Genomic DNA, 17491 nt, shown 5'->3' with positions numbered 1-17491 from the left:
AGCCCAACTGACCTCTTCGACTCTCCTGTACTTTTCTCTAATGTAAGTCTTCTTTATATGATCGTGTAAACAGAATAATAAGTTTATTAACTTGATGTTTATGTGACTTTTTGTTCTGTTTGTTTGTTTAGATTCTTGCTTCACCAACAACTGAAGCTTTTGGTGGTCAAACCTTCAACTGGAACAAGGGAGAAGAGAATAATTTCTTTGATTTCTCTTTTCAAACCCAAACAATGGTCTTCTTCTACTGCATCTTCATCCATCTTTTTATCTTCTTCAAACATTGGTTCACTGGTAATGTTTCACCTCATTTATTGTTATTAATAAACCTCACGTTTCAATTTATTTTAATTTGATAAAATTCTACCTTGTAAACCTCGGCTAAAATGATAATGAGTTGAATTTATGCTTGGTTGTGTCGACGGAAATGCTTGTGGGGTGGTTCATGGACTGTACTCTGGCTGGGCAGTAGGTTGGAGTATATTTGGTTGTGTTTAAATTAAAATGTTAGCTGGATATTACAATGCATGTTCGGCTGGGTTAGCTTTGAGAATTGACTGTTTTGTGCTTTAAAATGTGCTGGAAAGTTAGGCATTAAAATGCCGACTGGAGATTAGATTAAACATGTATGTGTGGCTTCTTATAAATATTTATGATCTTGGATATTGAGTGGTGAAGTTTATTAGTATGCATGTTAAAATTGAATGGATGAGCATGTGGTGTTGGTGATAGAAGGAATTTATTATTGTTAATTTATTACGTGCTTGTCTTGTTGCCTTGTTGGTTAACTAATGTTAATTACTGGTTTTGTCTTGATGTTTAATTGGAATCCACATTCTTTTACTTGAATTTAAGTTGTGTTAGTTTGGTAAAGAAAGGAAATGATGAATTTTTGTTTGGCAAGTAAGAAAATTGATGAAAATGATCAAAGAATAAGGTTCATGTTCAATTCAAATACTTCATACAGGATTCAACTGAAATGTCTTACGCACGTGACAAATAGTCTTCCTCGCCAATCTATGATGAACCTTGAACTGGCTTATAATTATTATCCCAAACAGGACAGGAAAAATATGTCATATAATCACAATCATCAGAAGGCGTTAAACCAAAATTTTTGAGCTCTTTTTATCATTGGGATATCTAACATTGGCTTCCAGATTGTGTCAGAAAATTTCCAAATAAATACTCATCATATTACCTCTTCTATGATCGAATACTTCCCATCATCATCAGGGCTCTGAAAGTGCTTATGAATTTCTGACCAAAGAAACATCATAGAACTAGCTGATTGCGTCCAAGTTTGATTTCCCAACCCGAACATTATTCAACAATCTGTCTTGGACATTCACAGAGATAATCTCCTTGTCCCTGTGTAATTTTATAATTTTCTCTGCACCCTCCAAATCTCCTTTCTCTTTTAAGTGTTCCACAGAGGCCGCCCAACTTTTTTCATTTGGCTTCCACTGGTGACCACGAACAACTAATGCTTCCTCAAAACTGTCTGCTGCTTTTTCAGTTTTATTATCCCTCAGATACACTGTTACAATATAGAACCAAGTCCAGGCATTAGGCTTTCCCCCCTTCAATTTAGCCCTGTTTTTAAGAGTTTCAGCTTTCTGCAAATGCCCTTTTCTGCAGTAAGCGTCAATCAAGAAGTTAGGAATCCGAATATCATACCCCCTGTTTGGTACACTTTTTAAAACCCCATTCTACTATCCTATTTAATATAAACAGTAAAAACACCTGTTTGGTACATTATTCACATCCTGTTTTTCAAAATCCAGAACTGTTTAATCTTATTCAACCATTGTCTCTCTCGTTTTTGTTTCGTTCTCTCTCTGACTTTCTTCTTCTTCTTCGCTTATTCACCAGCCAAAACAAACTCTCTTTCTCCCTTTCTCTCTCTCTCAATTTGTAGTTGAATAGTCTCACCAGCCTGTAGAATAGTCCAGTAGTGGGTGAGTAGAGTCTGTGCTTTGGTGGGCACCGTCCACACAGCAAGAAGTAGCTCTGTGAACACAGCTTACCTTGCCCATTTTCGGCTCAGATCTGGCCAATCTTCTCTCTTCCGGTTTAGATGTCTCTCATCTTCTCACTTTCAGCTCAGCTTCCTCATATCCGTAAGCACGTCTGATCTCTGTTTTTGTGTTTTTGTTTATATAAATCTCATTCTGTTTGCTTACTGAAAATAGGTTCCGTATTTTGTGTTGGTCTTTGTGCTGGTGCTGGTTTGTTTGTGTGGGCAGCAGGTTATTGGGTTGTGGGTGATAGGTGCTTGGTGTGAGTGTGGATGTGTGAGGTGGAGTTTGAAGTCTGGGGCTGTCTCGTCTGCAGCAGTTTGTTCTGTTTGCAGTTTTGTGCGCTGGTTGGCTGGGTGTGTGGGGAGTTGGTAAGCCGTGGAGACCCTTCTTGGTTTGTGGCAAATGATGCATGGTTTGGTGATTTTGGTTGCTTTGGATGGTGGGGTGTGCTTTTTCTTTTGCTGCTGTTGGTCTCCTGGTTTGCTTGGTGCTGATTTGATTTGTGCGTGTCTGGTGGTTGTTGGCTGCTGCTAGGGTTGTTTTGGCTGCTTGCTTTGGTGTCATGTTTTTAGTGTGGCTGGGCTGGTGGTTTGTTTTTTCTGCAGCTGGTTGTGTGCCTTTAGGATTTTTTTTGGTTACTGCCTGGTTTTTTTGCTTCTCCTTTCTGAGGTAGCTTTATGGTGTCCTGTGTTTTGCCTCCCCTTGCCCTTTTTTGGTTGTCCTTGGGGTGTGGATTGGTTTGCTGGCTGTGTTGGTCTTTGGGAGAACTGTGGGTGGCTTTTGTGTGGGGGAATTAGGAGCTGCATCTGGGTTGGCTGCTGCCTCTTCAGTGCTGCCGCAAAATGGGCCTGCTGCTGTCTTATGCGTGGCCTGTGGTGGATTTGCTTAGCGAAATTCAATCCAGTTTTGTGTTGGTCTTTGTCCTGGTACTGGTTTGTTTGTGTAGACAGCAGGTTGTTGGGTTGTGGGTGATAGGTGCTTGGTGTGAGCGTGGGTGTGTGGGCTGGTGTGAGGTGGAGTTTTGGTCTGGGCCTGCTGCTGTCTTAGGCGTGGCCTGTAGTGGATTTGCTTAGTGAAATTCAATCCTGTTTTGTGTTGGTCTTTGTCCTGGTGCTGGTTTGTTTTGGTCTGGGCCTGCTGCTGTCTTATGCGTGGCCTGTGGTGGATTTGCTTAGTGAAATTCAATCCATCAAAATTTTGGTTGCTGTGATTAAGATTGAATGGTCTGAAATCTTTTTCTTTTTTGTTTCAAATAATCACTGTTGCTCTCCTTTCATTAGGGGAGTTAGATTGGTTAGCTAGTTAAAATGTCGGAGAATGTATAACAAGAGAATAGGAAATGTGAGTATTATTAGAAGGATAGTATATTGAATTGGAAAGAGTAAGTGGGAGATCAGTGTGGAAGAAAAAAATTCTGAAACTAGAATTCTTATCAACCATCAGTTCTGGATGATAAATTTTGGTTATTTTACTTATTAGTTTGTACTTTGATCAAAGTTTTATAGCAACTTGTCTAACATATGCATTATTCATTGTGTAGATTGGGCATTGTAATTTGATCCTAATAACTAATTACATTGCTATGAACAAATGGAGGTGTAATTCAGTCCTCCGTTGCAGGATTGATTATTACTTTCAGTTCGACGTTTTGCCGTACTTGGATTCTATTGAAGACCTTGGTGGTCTACTATGCTCGTAGTATCACCTGTACTTACCGCTTCAAGTAGTGTTGGGTCAAACGAGGTAATAATTTCTCTTTGTTTAGTTTATAAGGTATTAATTTGCATATGTTTGTATTGATATGTGTGCTGATTTTTATGATGTTTCAATCTTGGTTGTTGTTCTCATCCTACTGTTATTAGATGAGTGAGGTCATTCATTGGGATCCTCTAATCACCCATGATTTTCTACTTCTGTTGGCTGAGCGTGCAAAACCGGCACATGGTTCTTCAATTAAATCTTTAGATTACAAGATTATTAGTGATAACTTATGGGAAAAATTCGGGAAGAAAATTAAAGTCAAACAGTTGTCTTCTAAGTATTTTCGCTTGAAATCGGCATATAACTCTTGGCGTGCTCTACTTCAACATACAGGGTTCGGTTGGGATTATGAGTCTCAATCTCCAACATGTCCTAAAGAGATTTGGCAAGAATATTTAAAGGTAAATTGCATATTTTTATTTTGTTTATTAGTATGAACTTTTTTGGGGAATATGAAATTTAATTTATGTTTGTTTTCATTAACAGTGATAACTTATGGGAAAAATTCGGGAAGAAAATTAAAGTCAAACAGTTGTCTTCTAAGTATTTTCACTTGAAATCGGCATATAACTCTTGGCGTGCTCTACTTCAACATACAGGGTTCGGTTGGGATTATGAGTCTCAAACTCCAACATGTCCTAAAGCGATTTGGCAAGAATATTTAAAGGTAAATTGCATATTTTTATTTTGTTTATTACACAGTAACTAGTATGAACTTTTTTGGGGATTATGAAATTTAATTTATGTTTGTTTTCATTAACAGCGAAACCCAGGGGCAAAGGACTTTGTACATAAGGGACTTGTTGATAAAGAGTTATATTCGACAAGCAAAATGCAACTAGAAGATTTGTTTACACATCTGTATCTCAACCAGCAGACTCTACCATTTTTTTGCCCGACACTATAGAGGTGGACATTGAAGAAGATGTGTTGGAACCTGATCTGGATAGAACAACTGGGGAAAAAAGATCAAACATGTCTGGGTTTGGAAGTTCCATAGATGGGAAGAAGAAATGCGTTTGGGGAAACCCACTTTTGGTGTGATTGGTAAATTGTTGGACGCTATTACTGAGATTACTATGGCATCTAAGGCAGCATATCGCAGTGAAGATGGTGGGGTCCAAGAGAACACAAGCGAAAGAACAGATCAAAATTCCATGCCAAAATGTATCGACCTTTTGACAAATATGCAACTGGATTCAAAGATATTCGTGGCGGTTGTGAAGTTCTTAGTTGACAAGCTAGAGTGGCGTGAGATATTTGTACACCTGCCACCTGAGCAAAGGGCATATTGGGTTAATAATGACTTTGGCAATTTGTAGATGAGAGTGTTTGTCTTACCTGTTGAACCAATGTTTTCTACTTGTTAGTTGATACTGACCTTTTTGACAATTGTTTTTTTTTTTTTTTACTACCTTCGTATTAAACACTTCATTTGCTTTGTTATTGTAAGAGCCGATGAAAAATGTGTTGTTGTGCAATGTGAAATAACATTTTTCATATATGTTGAAGATTGTTTGCTAGTACTACAAAAAATATGAATTGATGAACAAATTGTTACAATTGGATAGGTATAGATGTTGTTGTCTAGGCCACTGTTTTAAAAGCCGGACAAGATTGGCCGGTCACGTGTCCGGTTCAAGTTAATATAAAAACTGGTATTATGCAATAACCCGTTTTAACCCGTTAATGGACCACTTAAACAGTGCTGGACCGCCGGTCCAACCGGACCGCAAGCAAAACCGGCCTAATAATAAAAAGGGAAAAAAAATCCTTAATTTTCTCACTTTCTCCCCATCGTGCAGTTTCTCTACGCGCAAAATACTCTGAAATTTTTTGAATGAAATCGCGAAAATTTGAAATCCCACACAAATCAAAACTGAATCTTGCTGAAATCGCAACCATTCATTGCTGAAATCGATTGCAACTCCAGTCTTTGAATCGCGACGACGTGTTCCTCCCTCGCCTGAAATCCACGACGTGTTCCTCCCTCACCGGAAATCGACGACGCATTCCTTCCTTGTCGGAAATCGACGCATGAAGGCTGATTGGCATGCATGTCTTGACAATCCAATTTTATTCAAAGTGAGTTGCAAACAATAAATTTAGTGAACATCTTCTGCTTCGTACTCTTCTGAACTTTTATGGTTAATACGTGATCATATTCACTTTGAATCATTATCTTTTTCCTATTTTTTCTGATTTGGTTCAATTTCTGTAATTAAATCAAAAGGCAATACTGCTTACACTAGGTTATATTTACTTTGGAGCTAAAGCAGACATCAAAGTTTGGGACCCTTCTGTCAAATCTGACGATGAGTACAGTACTTCCCGAGTTAGTCTCCAAAGTGGTCCTTACTACGATTTTGAAAGCATTGAATCTAGATGGGCGGTTAGTATAACTAAGAATTCTTTTTCAGTTCAGTCATTCATCCATTACAACACTAGCTAAACAAATACCTTTTTTCTTTTTTGGTTCATAATTTTTCAGGTAAATCCAAGAGTGTATGGGGATAAGAAGACTCGATTGTATGTATATTGGACCGTAAGTACTTGTCAACAAATAAGTTATTATAATTTTTATGGAGGTTAACTTCTTGTGGAGATGTCTATGCTACTAAATACACAACGTAAGATCCAAAATTTTATTTCTTTTCTTTATTAAATAGGTTGATGGATCAAAGGCAACAGGGTGCTTTGATCTTACTTGCCCTGGTTTTGTTCAAACTAGCAAGGAAATTGCACTTTGGGCTGCAATTTATCCCATCTCAGTAGCTAACGACCTTCCATACCAGATAACTATTTACATATTTAAGGTAAAACGAAATGGAACTTTTCTTTCATTGAAAACGTTTTGAATAATATTTTATTCTCATATCTTCAGAATTTTTATAATCCTTTGATTTCAGGATCCAAATACAAACAATTGGTGGATGCAATATGGAGAAAAAATTAACGTGGGGTACTGGCCTCATAACTTATTTAGTTTGATAATTAGTGGTGCAGAAAGTGTAGAATGGGGAGGTGAAGTTTACAGCATAAAGTTGGGGCAATCTCCCCACATTGCAACGGAAATGGGAAATGGAGAATATCCAGACCCAATTTTCGGCGATTCAGGTTACATGAAGAGAATGAGAGTTCTTGATAATTCTTGTATTTTGAAGTTCCCGAAATGGGTATCTACTTATGCAGATGAGTACAACTGCTATGATGTTTACTATATTTCAAATTATGTGTGATGACGTTATCATGATGTGTGATGATGTCACCGGTCCAACCGGCGGTTCAACCGGTTGAACCGTGACCCAAACAGCAGAGCGAGTTGCCCTCCGGTCCGGTTTTTAAAACAATGGTCTAGGTATACAAACCGTAACTGAAATAATCGACGTGAAGAAGAAGAAGTATATGAAGATGTTGCAGCCACATTGTGTGTGGTTATTGCGTTAGAAATAGAGTTCAGTAGGCAAGGATGTTAACGTAGGCATACATCTTTATTAAATAGTCATGATTATATATTGGAACTATTAAATGATCATCCTTCAAGATTGTACGATAATTGTCGCATGTACAAACCATGTTTTGAGACCTTATGTAATATATTGGTACAACAAGACCAATTGCAAGGAACCAAGAACATGAGTATTTAGGAGCAAGTTATGATATTTTTGACAGCAGTGGGGAAAAATGCGACAAATAGAGTTTGTATGGAGGATTACCAACATTCTGGTGAGACAATCTCTAGACATTTTGGAAGAGTTTGTGATGTGATCTGTGAGTTGATGTCAATGTTTATCAAGCTACTTGACTTCGATGATGTTCCATTGGAGATACCGACCAACCAAACTATTACACTTTCTTTAAGGTACTTCATTATTATCTTTAATTTGTTGGTAGTTATATTCATTGTTTTATGTATGTTGTTTGTCTTCTCATATTATTAAAATCATTGTTTTATGTATGTTGTTTGTCTTCTCATATTATTAAAAGTTAATTTTGTCGACAAAACTGTATTGGAGCTATTGATGGTATACACATATACATGCTTGGGCACTTGTTGAGTTATTCGAGTTGTATCGGAATCGTAAAGGAACATTGTCATAGAATGTGATGGTTATATGTGACTTCAAGACGTTGTTCACTTATGTCAATGCCGGGCAGGTAGGATTTGCCCATGACTCTAGAAATTTAAATTCAGTTCTAGATAATCCTAATTCTAGATTCCCACATCCTCCACCAGGTATAAGTAACTTCTTTACGTATCGTACTATAAACATGTTTTTAGCCATTGAGCAAATAATATTCAGTATTTTATTATAGGTATATACTACTTAGTTGACGCCGGTTATGCGAATAGAGGTGGGTTCCTAACCCTGCATAGATGGGTTCTTTACCATGTTGCTAATCGATATCGTAACTAGAATGGACCCCTTCAATTGTTTAATTACAGACATGCATCACTTCAGAATGTTATAGAGAGAACCTTTGGTGTTTTGAAAAATAGGTTCTGTATTCCTAAAGCCATTAATAATTACTTGTTATAGAGACTAGCTAAAATTGTTACGGCATGTTGTATAATTCATAATTTTATCAAAATGTTCACTATGCAGGACGCTATCTTGGAAGAGTTTAATGAAGATAGAGTTTATGAGGATGAAGATTTTGATATGGAAAACGGGGAAGAAAATAAGGGAATGGGGAGGGATCGAATCAATCGTATCAACGTAATATAGACAACATGTCAACTCTGAGCGATAACATAACTACTGATATGTGGTTTCAACATGTATCGATGTCCTAATTGTTAATGGAATATAGGTGTTTGAAGATTTTTTAGGATTGATTACTAGTAGCCTCCTACTATCAATTTAGATATGTATGAAAGCATTATGAATTTATGATATTGTAATGTACAAAATTTCTGGTTTTTAAATGATGTATCAGTAGTTGAAATTATTATGAAGAATTTGTTTTAAATTTAGTGATAAAAAAATTACCCAACAACTATTTAATATTATTTAAATTGAAATAAAAAAGTTTCATAATCAAATAATAAAATGCACCAAACACATATTCTATCTTAAAATCCTTTTCCAAAATATATACCAAACAATTCAACAATTTATCCAACTCTAATATAATTTTCAAATATTTTACCAATTATATTTTTAAATTCAAATCCTATTCGATTTTATTCAACTCAACTGAACTTAAAACACTTTTTCAAATATCCTAACATCAGAAGTTGCTGCATAGGCACTAAGATGGATGCCGAATTTTATTTTTTTTTTATCAATGCCTTTTTCTTCCTTTTCATGCATCAAACTGTCAAGTTTCTCGTAATTTTCATTTTGATAATAAAGCTTGAGCAAAGTATTGTAAACCAGAGGATATTTAGCCAACCCCAAATCCTTATTTTCTGCGTGGTGGCCTCTGCTTTCTCCAAAGATTTTTCATTCTCATAGCAGTTGAGAAGAGACGCATAAACCTCATGGCCCCTTAACTGAAACTGAATTTGAACGTTATTAAAATAACTTTCTGCTTGCTCTATTCCCTTAACTTTATGGATCAAATCCAGCCGGGTGGCCATATCACCCGCATTAGACATCTGAAAAAGAGAGAGACAGAAAGATCTTGGATTATTGTAAATAGTTGATGTTTAGTTGTAAATACAGTTGCTGGAGTTAGTGAGTTAGTTAGTAGTTAACTGTTGTAGTTAGTTAGCTTAACTATAGTTCACTTGACCATAGTTATTGGGTTTGTATAATTTTGTAATAAAACATTTGTATTTCTTCTTAAGCTTTTAAGCTGAAGTAATAAAATTGATCTTCGTTTTCTCTTTGAATCAAAATCAAACATGGTGTCAGAGCAGTATTCTAAACTGCCGAATCGATCTGACTGAAGAAGTCAGCTCAGATTCGAAGTTGTGCTTATCTTGTTCCTTGAATTCTCGATCTCGATTTCTTTCTTCATTCATCAATTTCATCCATTTTAGCAAGATGCAGACTGTGATACAAGAATGTTGAATGTTACCGATTCTAGATCTCCTCTCTATATTCATCCATCGAATGCTCCAAGTTCAATCTTAATCTTAGAGCAGCTAACTGGAACAGAGAATTATGGAATATGGAGTCGTGCCATGATAGTTTCCTTGAGAGCAAAAAATAAGCTAGGGTTTGTCGATGGATCTTGTGAGAAGTCCAAGTTTAATTAGGTCTTTGCATGTTTAATAGGAGCGTTGTAACTAGTTTACTATTTTCAAGTAACGTCAAAACAAAATGTTGTATTTTTAATATTTATGAGATAAAAGTCTAAATTTAAAAGAAAATATAAACATTTCTTCCTATCATTAAAAGGTTCAACTATATTTCGGGTCCCTTTGACACAACATTGTTGAGTAGAGCTTATTAAAGAAGAGCTGGAGTACTGAAAACTCTATAGTTGTTTAGTTAAGAAAATGTAAAAGAGTTTTCTCATATTATTTTACCGAAAAGGGCTTTAATATACAAGAATAACTCATGTAAAACCCCATTTCTAATTTAGTTATATCATGAATTTTATTTATTTATTTACTTCTCTTTCTACTTGATTTTACGGTATTGTTGTAAGAAAGGGTATTTCTGTTAATTTTTAAAGCTTGCATTAAGGGGTGAAAACAAAAGAAATAAATTCTGATGGGTTTGCATGTATCAAGAGGGAAAAATATGGACACTTTTGTAAAGAGAAGCTTATGTGGCGGGGTTAGACTGGAATTAAGAGAATTTGGGGGCAGATTTATAATTTCAGAAAAACTGTTTTATATAAAAAAAAAAAAAAAAAAAAAAAAAAAAAAAAAAAAAAAAAAACTTGGCTGTTCACCCAAATGAAGAAGAAGAAGAAGAAGCCCTAAACAGGAGAGAGAAGGAGAGAAAGAAAAGAAGGAAGAAGAGCGGAAAAAGAAGAAGAGAACAGAACAAAGAGGTGTTTCGGTCTAGAGATAGAGTGAGAAAGGAAGAGTGATGCAAAAATGGAGGATGAGAATCTTGAGATATTGAAGTAGATCCCACCATTTTTGATTTCGGGTGTGGAGGAAGAGAGTGCTTGAGGTTTCCTTTCAAAGTTTCGGTTGAGCTAAAAAAATGGTGAGTGGGATTCAACCTGTATTCTTTTCAAACTTAAATGAAAGCCTTTGCATGTTAAATTTTATAATGCTATTTCAATGATTGAAGTAATTTTTGTGTTAAGTGTGATTATTTGGTGAATTTACCCTTCCATTTCGGTTGAGCCAATGTGAGTGAATTAGCCGAAAAGTCCTTTAAAAAAAATAAACTAAATTCCTGTTTGCATGTGTTATACCTACTCGCAACAGATCAAACAGAAAGCAAACACAAAAAACCACAAAAGATTCACACACACAACACCAAGATTTACCGTGGTTCAGTTGCTCGGATATGAGCAAGCTATGTCCATGTTGAGCTCGAGAAACCAGCGAGCTCGCTGCACTATATTGATCAAGATTACAGAACACAACTCGACCAAGAATCAAACCCTTACCCAGATCTTTACAGAACCCGTAACACCTTAGAGAAACATATCTAACACCCAAGATACACTGTAAACTCTAGTACCCTCAAGTGGCCTGCAAACCAGCCACTCAAACACCCTGTTACAAGATTCACGATCAAGACAATACCCAAACCCTAAAGGAGGCTATTCGTTTTATAGAGAAAAAGAAAACACGAAGAAAAAGGTTTCAACTTTTTGAGAAGAGACTGTTGCAATGCTTTTATACTGTTGACTATTAGACTGATTTGCCACCGTTGGATACTCAGCCAGCCAACGGACAGGATTAATCTTTGCTTGGCTCAAAACGACGTTGTCTCACTTAATGATAAAACGTCACCGTATGAAGCCATTACCCTAACAATCTCCACCTTGATGGGTTTATTCGTGACTGTAGTGCAGCTTACTCTTTATGGAATCCTTCATTGCTCTGGTCACTTTGGTTTACTGAATGAATAATAAATTCAAGCAGTGCTTGAACTTGGTATGAGTGACTGTCTTGGTACCCATGTCTGTTGGATTTTCTTCAGTTGAAACCTTTAGAAGTGCTATCTCATCTCTTGAGATCAGGTCCCTTACGAAGTGATATCTCACATCTATGTGTTTCATACGTTTATGGTACACTGGATTCTTGCTCAAATGTATTGCACTCTGACTGTCAGAAAAGATGATTGGCCTCTGACTTGTTAACTTGGCTTCATTGAGAATTCCTTTTAGCGAGATAGCTTCTTTGAATATGTCAGCAACAACCACATATTCAGCCTTAGTAGTGGATAATGCAACTATCGGCTGTAATTGGGATTTCCAGCTGATGCAGTTTCCTCCTAAGGTAAAGTAGTATGCAATAGTTGATTTCCTGGTGTCTCTGTCACCTGCAAAATTTGCATCTACAAACCCAACCAACTCAAGTGAAGCAGATCTTTTATAGTAATGCAGTCCAACATTTAAGGTAGCATTTATATATTTCAGAACCCATTTTAAAGCAATCCAGTGATCCATACTAGGGTTAGACATATACCTACTGAGTAAGGAAATTACAAAGGCTAAGTCAGGCCTTGTGCTAATCATGGCATACATAAGAGATCCTATCACATTTGCATATGGGATATGTTCCATCTTAATCATTTCAGGTTCAGTTCTAGGACATTGTGATTTACTCAGTGTGAAGTGGCTGGCTAGTGGAATTGTAACAGGTTTTGCATCTGCCATTCCAAATTTTTCTACTAGTTTGTGCAGATATGAACACTGGTGCACTTTCAGCTCACATTTGTGCCTATTTCTGTCAATTTGCATTCCTAGGATCTTCTTAGCATTTCCTAAATCTTTCATTTCGAACTCAGCACTCAATTTTTCCTTTAATCTACAAATCAGGGACTTAGACTTGCTAATTATTAGCATGTCATCCACATACAACAGTAAGTACACAGGCAGGTTATCACTTAGGGCAAAATAAAAGCAGTTATCATATTTACTCCTAGTGATACCTATACTCACAATGAATGTGTCAAATCTTTTGTACCATTGTCTGGGGGATTGTTTTAGGCCGTATAAGGATTTGAGAAGAAGGCAGACATGGTCAAGGGTCTTTGGATCTATAAATCCTACAGGCTGGTTCATATAGATCTCTTCCTCAAGATCCCCATGGAGGAAGGCAGTAGTCACATCTAATTGCTCAAGTTCTAAATCTAGGTGGGCTATAATGGAGAGCGTTAATCTAATTGTTTTATACTTAACCACTGGGGAAAAGACTTCATTGAAGTCTATTCCCTCTCTTTGGGTGAAGCCCTTGGCTACTAGTCCAGCCTTATACCTGAGTGGTTCTCTGGTTGTTGCTCCATCCTTCAGTTTGAACAGCCACTTACATTGGATTACCTTCTACCCTTTTGGCTTTGGTACAAGAGCCCAGGTTTTGTTCACCTTCAGAGACTGCATCTCAGCTTCCATGGCAGCCTTCCATTTATCCCTTTCCTTAGAGTTTACTTCTTCCTCATAAGTCTCTGGTTCAATTCTCTGCAATTCTGTACCTGCAAGAAGGGCGGTATAGATAAGGTCAGCATATGAAAACCTTGTGGGAATCCTTACATGTCTCCTGGCCCTATCTCTTGCAAGTTGGTAATCTTACAAGTTTTCAGGCTGAGTTTCAGTATCTTCAGCTGTTTCTGTCTCATCCTTTTGTTCTGGATCATAATGTCCAGCTTCTTCTCCAGGTTTAGGAACAGCTTCAGTTTCCTGGGTGGTTTCAGGATCCTACAGTGGTTGAGGTTGGGTAGGAAGCTCCACCTCAATTTGTGTAGTCTTAGGCTGACTAGAACTCTCCCTTACACTTGGATTTGGACCTACATTAGAGTTAGTACTTTTACAAGGGAAAATACCCTCATTAAAAATTACATCTCGGCTTACTACAACTTTAACCCTAGGGGACTCCTTGTCCCATAGTCTGTACCCTTTTGTTTCTTCTTGGTATCCTAGAAAAACACACTTTGTTGACCTTGGTTCCAGTTCTCCACCAACTGTGTGTGCATATGTAGCACAGCCAAAAACTCTCAAGTGTCCCAGATCAGGTTTTCTTCCAATCCACATCTCTTCTGGACATTTTAGATTGATAGTAGTGGAGGGACTTCTGTTTATCAGGTAGGCAGAGGTGGTAAGGGTTTCTCCCCAAAAAGAGGTGGGGAGTTTGGAGGTGATAAGCATGCATCTCACTTTATCCAAGAGTGTTCTGTTCATTCTCTCAACCATCCCATTCTGTTGAGGGGTGTGTTTCACAATCCTATGCCTCAGAATCCCTTCATCCCTCTATAACTTATCAAACTCTTGGTTGCAGTATTCTAACCCATTGTCAGTTATGAGAACCTTAACCCTTTTATTCATCTGATTTTCAACTAATAGTTTCCACTCTCTAAACTTTTCTAAGGCTTGATCCTTAGTCTTTAATAGGTAAACCCAAACCTTTCTGCTGTATTCATCTACTAGGGACATAAAGTAGCTGTTTCCCCCATAGGTTCTAATCCTCCCAGGTCCCCACAAGTCAGAGTGGATGTACTCAAGTGGACTAGTGGCTTGGTGTACCCCCTTTTGGAAACTGTTTCTATGTTGTTTTCCTAATATGCAATTCTCACAGAAATCCAATGAAGAGATCTTATCCTTACCAAACTGACCTTGGTTGTTCAGGGTATCCATGCTTCTTTGGCTTATGTGACCTAGTCTAAGGTGCCATTTTTCAGTGTTGGATAGGTTGGTAGGCTTAGTCACAGAGTTCAAACAGTTAGAGGATATGTTCCCATAGAGTATGTAAAGCCCATTCTTTTTCTCTCATGTCAGGATAAGGTTCCTATTTTTGTATATGTTCAAGCTTCCATTCTCTGCCTTATAACTACATCTTGTTTCATCTAGGGTGCCTAGTGATATCAGGTTTCTTTTTAGTTCTAGGATATACCCGACTCTTGTGAGTTTAACCAATTTTCCAATACTAATTATAGAGCCAATACCTCTAACCCTACATGCATTATTGTTTCCCATGTAAACAGTTTCAGAGTCAGTATCCTCAAAATCCTGGAACCAATTTCTGTTTAGACTCATATGGAAAGAGCATCCTGAGTCCAGTACCCACTAATTGGTAGTGTCATACATTGACATTGTAAGCACCTCAGGTTCATCTACTAGGTTTGTCCTGGTGGCTAGGTTTGTCTCTGTGTTCCCTTGTTTTTGTTTCTTGATCCATTCAAAACAGTTCTTTTTAATATGGCCAGCCTTATTACAGAAAAAACATTTTCTAGTTTCTTTACTCTTGTTATTACCCTTCCACTTTTTCTTGTTCCTATTCCCCTGATTCACAGAATTGTTTCTCCCTGTCTAACTAGACTCTATTTTTGTTTTAACAAACAGGTTAGACCCACTCCTTTTCTGGACTTTCAACTCTAACTCCCTAGCCTTAAGACCTTCAACTATTAGATCTAGGGTTGGTACAGTACCAGTGTACTGTAACGCATTTTTGACTACTTGGTAGTCATCAGGCAGTGAGTTCAAGAGGATTATAGCAAGGCTAATACTACCTAATTCTTGATCTGTTCCTTTAAAGATCAGAGTCATTTTAATAAATTCGTCTAAGTTGTCCTCTATACTCCTAGAACTATCCATTTTGTAAGAAAATAAAGTACCCTTCAAAAACCTAAGTTAGGAGCAGATTGTAAAGCATACAAAGTATTGAGTTTACTCCACAGTTCTAGTGGTGATTCGATACCATCTACCTTTCTGAGGACACTGTTTGACAAATTCAGAATGATCAGATTGTAAGCCTCTTCATTAACCTCCTCCTTCTTCGTCAGTTTTTCCTCTGGCCATTTCTTGATGTTTTCTTCCAGTGCAATTGCAACCTTGTTGTGTGAGAGGAGAGCTTTCATCTTCTTCTTCCAACTCCTGAAATCGATCTTCCCATCATATTGGGAGATCTCCATGCGAGTAGTACTCATTTTTCTGAAACGACAAGAAAGAAAAGGGCTAAGAGGTACGCGGCGTTGTTACACCAGATGTTGCCAAATACTGCCAGGCAGTTTTTAAGGCGGTTACTGGTTTCCAGCCTTTATACCTTTAAACTTAGCCTAGATTTGACTCCCTAGATCCTATTGGAGACTCAGGGAATCACATATTCGAAAAACCCCAAATTTTCAGAAACCCTAATTTTGTAAAATCCCCAAAATTGCAAAACCCTAATTTTCGTAAAGAAACCCTAGTCTTCTAGAAATGGCTCTGATACCACTGTTATACCTACTCGCAACAGATCAACCAGAAAGCAAACACAAAAAACCACAAAAGATTCACACACACAACACCAAGATTTACCATGGTTCACTTGCTCGAATATGAGCAAGCTACGTCCACGTTGAGCTTGGAAAACCAGCAAGCTCGCTGCACTATATTGATCAAGATTACATAACACAACTCGATCAAGAATCAAACCCTTACCCAGATCTTTACAGAACCCGTAACACCCTACAAAAATAGATCTAACACCCGAGATACACTGCAAACTCTAGTACCCTCAAGTGGCCTACAAACCAACCACTCAAACACCCTGTTACAAGATCCAAGATCAAGACAATACCCAAACCCTAAATGAGGCTATTCGTTTTACAGAGAAAAAGAAAACACGAAGAAAAAGGGTTCAACTGTTTGAGAAGAGACTATTGCAATGCTTTTATACTGTTGACTATTAGACTGATTTGCCACCGTTGGATACTCAGCCAGCCAACGGATAGGATTAATCTTTGCTTGGCTCAAAACGACGTCGTCTCACTTAATGATAAAACGTCACCGTATGAAGCCATCACCCTAACAGCATGTCAAGTTACTGATTGCTATTATAACGTTTTGGTGCAATATTGGGTTAAGTGTGGTATTTGCTAAATCTTGCTTTGTATGTTGCCATATTTGATTGATTTTGGTAACTACCCTCATAAAATTACATGTGAATTTTCCTTGGTTTATTTATTTAAATCACTTCTCCATCATGTTGATTTCGATGTACCATTGGTGGATTTGCCTTAATTTTGGAAAATAGATTAAAATTTGGAAATGTTGACTTCATGGGTGGTGATGGCTGTTGAAATGTGGTGTTGAAGGAAAAATGAAAATGAGTTTAAATGTCAGTTTTTGAGCATGTTTATTAGTTTGCATTTTCACCCCTATGTTTTGCATAAAATATGTTGTTAAACATGTATGTTTTTGCTATTAAAGGAATATATATACGTTTTCGAGATAATAGCATTATTAGATTTCTTTAATTTTCTAAGCTTGCATATCATCCTTAAGTTTACTGTTTGCGATTACTTGGAAACTATGTTTTGAATTGAATAGTTGAAAAGGTTGTTTACATGGTAGAGATGGGTTATTGTTGTTGTTTGAAGAGTAGTTTGGAGAAAGACTTAGACATGTGCACAAACATTCTGTTTTAAGCTTGCACATTGCAATAATTCGGTTGATCCATTTAATTAGTATGAACACATGATTGCATGTCAATTCTACTATCATTAATATATATATTGAATTAAATGTGTTTGAATATTTATTAAGCATGCAATGGTTAGTAGCTTGTTGAAAGTTTGAGAAGTGATGAAATGCTTGAATAAATGGAGTTTTGATGCTTTTGGAAATTCGTTGAAATACACATT

At 37.0% G+C, this 17491-nt stretch overlaps 1 protein-coding gene across 1 annotated transcript; it reads right to left on the bottom strand.

The window, feature by feature from the left end:
- Nucleotides 1-1283: 1283 nt before the first annotated feature.
- Nucleotides 1284-2039, bottom strand: LOC116141804 (pentatricopeptide repeat-containing protein At1g60770-like). Its single transcript, XM_031427283.1, has 3 exons — nt 2031-2039; nt 1747-1769; nt 1284-1635 (listed from the first exon to the last, which is right to left on the bottom strand). The coding sequence occupies exons 1-3, from the start codon at nt 2037-2039 to the stop codon at nt 1284-1286; spliced, it is 384 nt and encodes a 127-aa protein (XP_031283143.1).
- Nucleotides 2040-17491: the final 15452 nt, after the last annotated feature.

The sequence above is a fragment of the Pistacia vera genome, unplaced genomic scaffold (genome assembly GCF_008641045.1).
Source record: "Pistacia vera cultivar Batoury unplaced genomic scaffold, PisVer_v2 Contig400, whole genome shotgun sequence".
Lineage (NCBI taxonomy): Eukaryota > Viridiplantae > Streptophyta > Magnoliopsida > Sapindales > Anacardiaceae > Pistacia > Pistacia vera.
Note: the sequence above shows the minus strand (reverse complement) of the source record. Positions and strands in the feature narration are given on the sequence as shown.

Coding starts and splice junctions, on each gene's coding strand:
- LOC116141804 (XM_031427283.1), bottom strand. Junction 1,636..1,746: donor GTGAATAATGTACCAAACAG/GTGTTTTTACTG, acceptor CGCTTACTGCAG/AAAAGGGCATTTGCAGAAAG.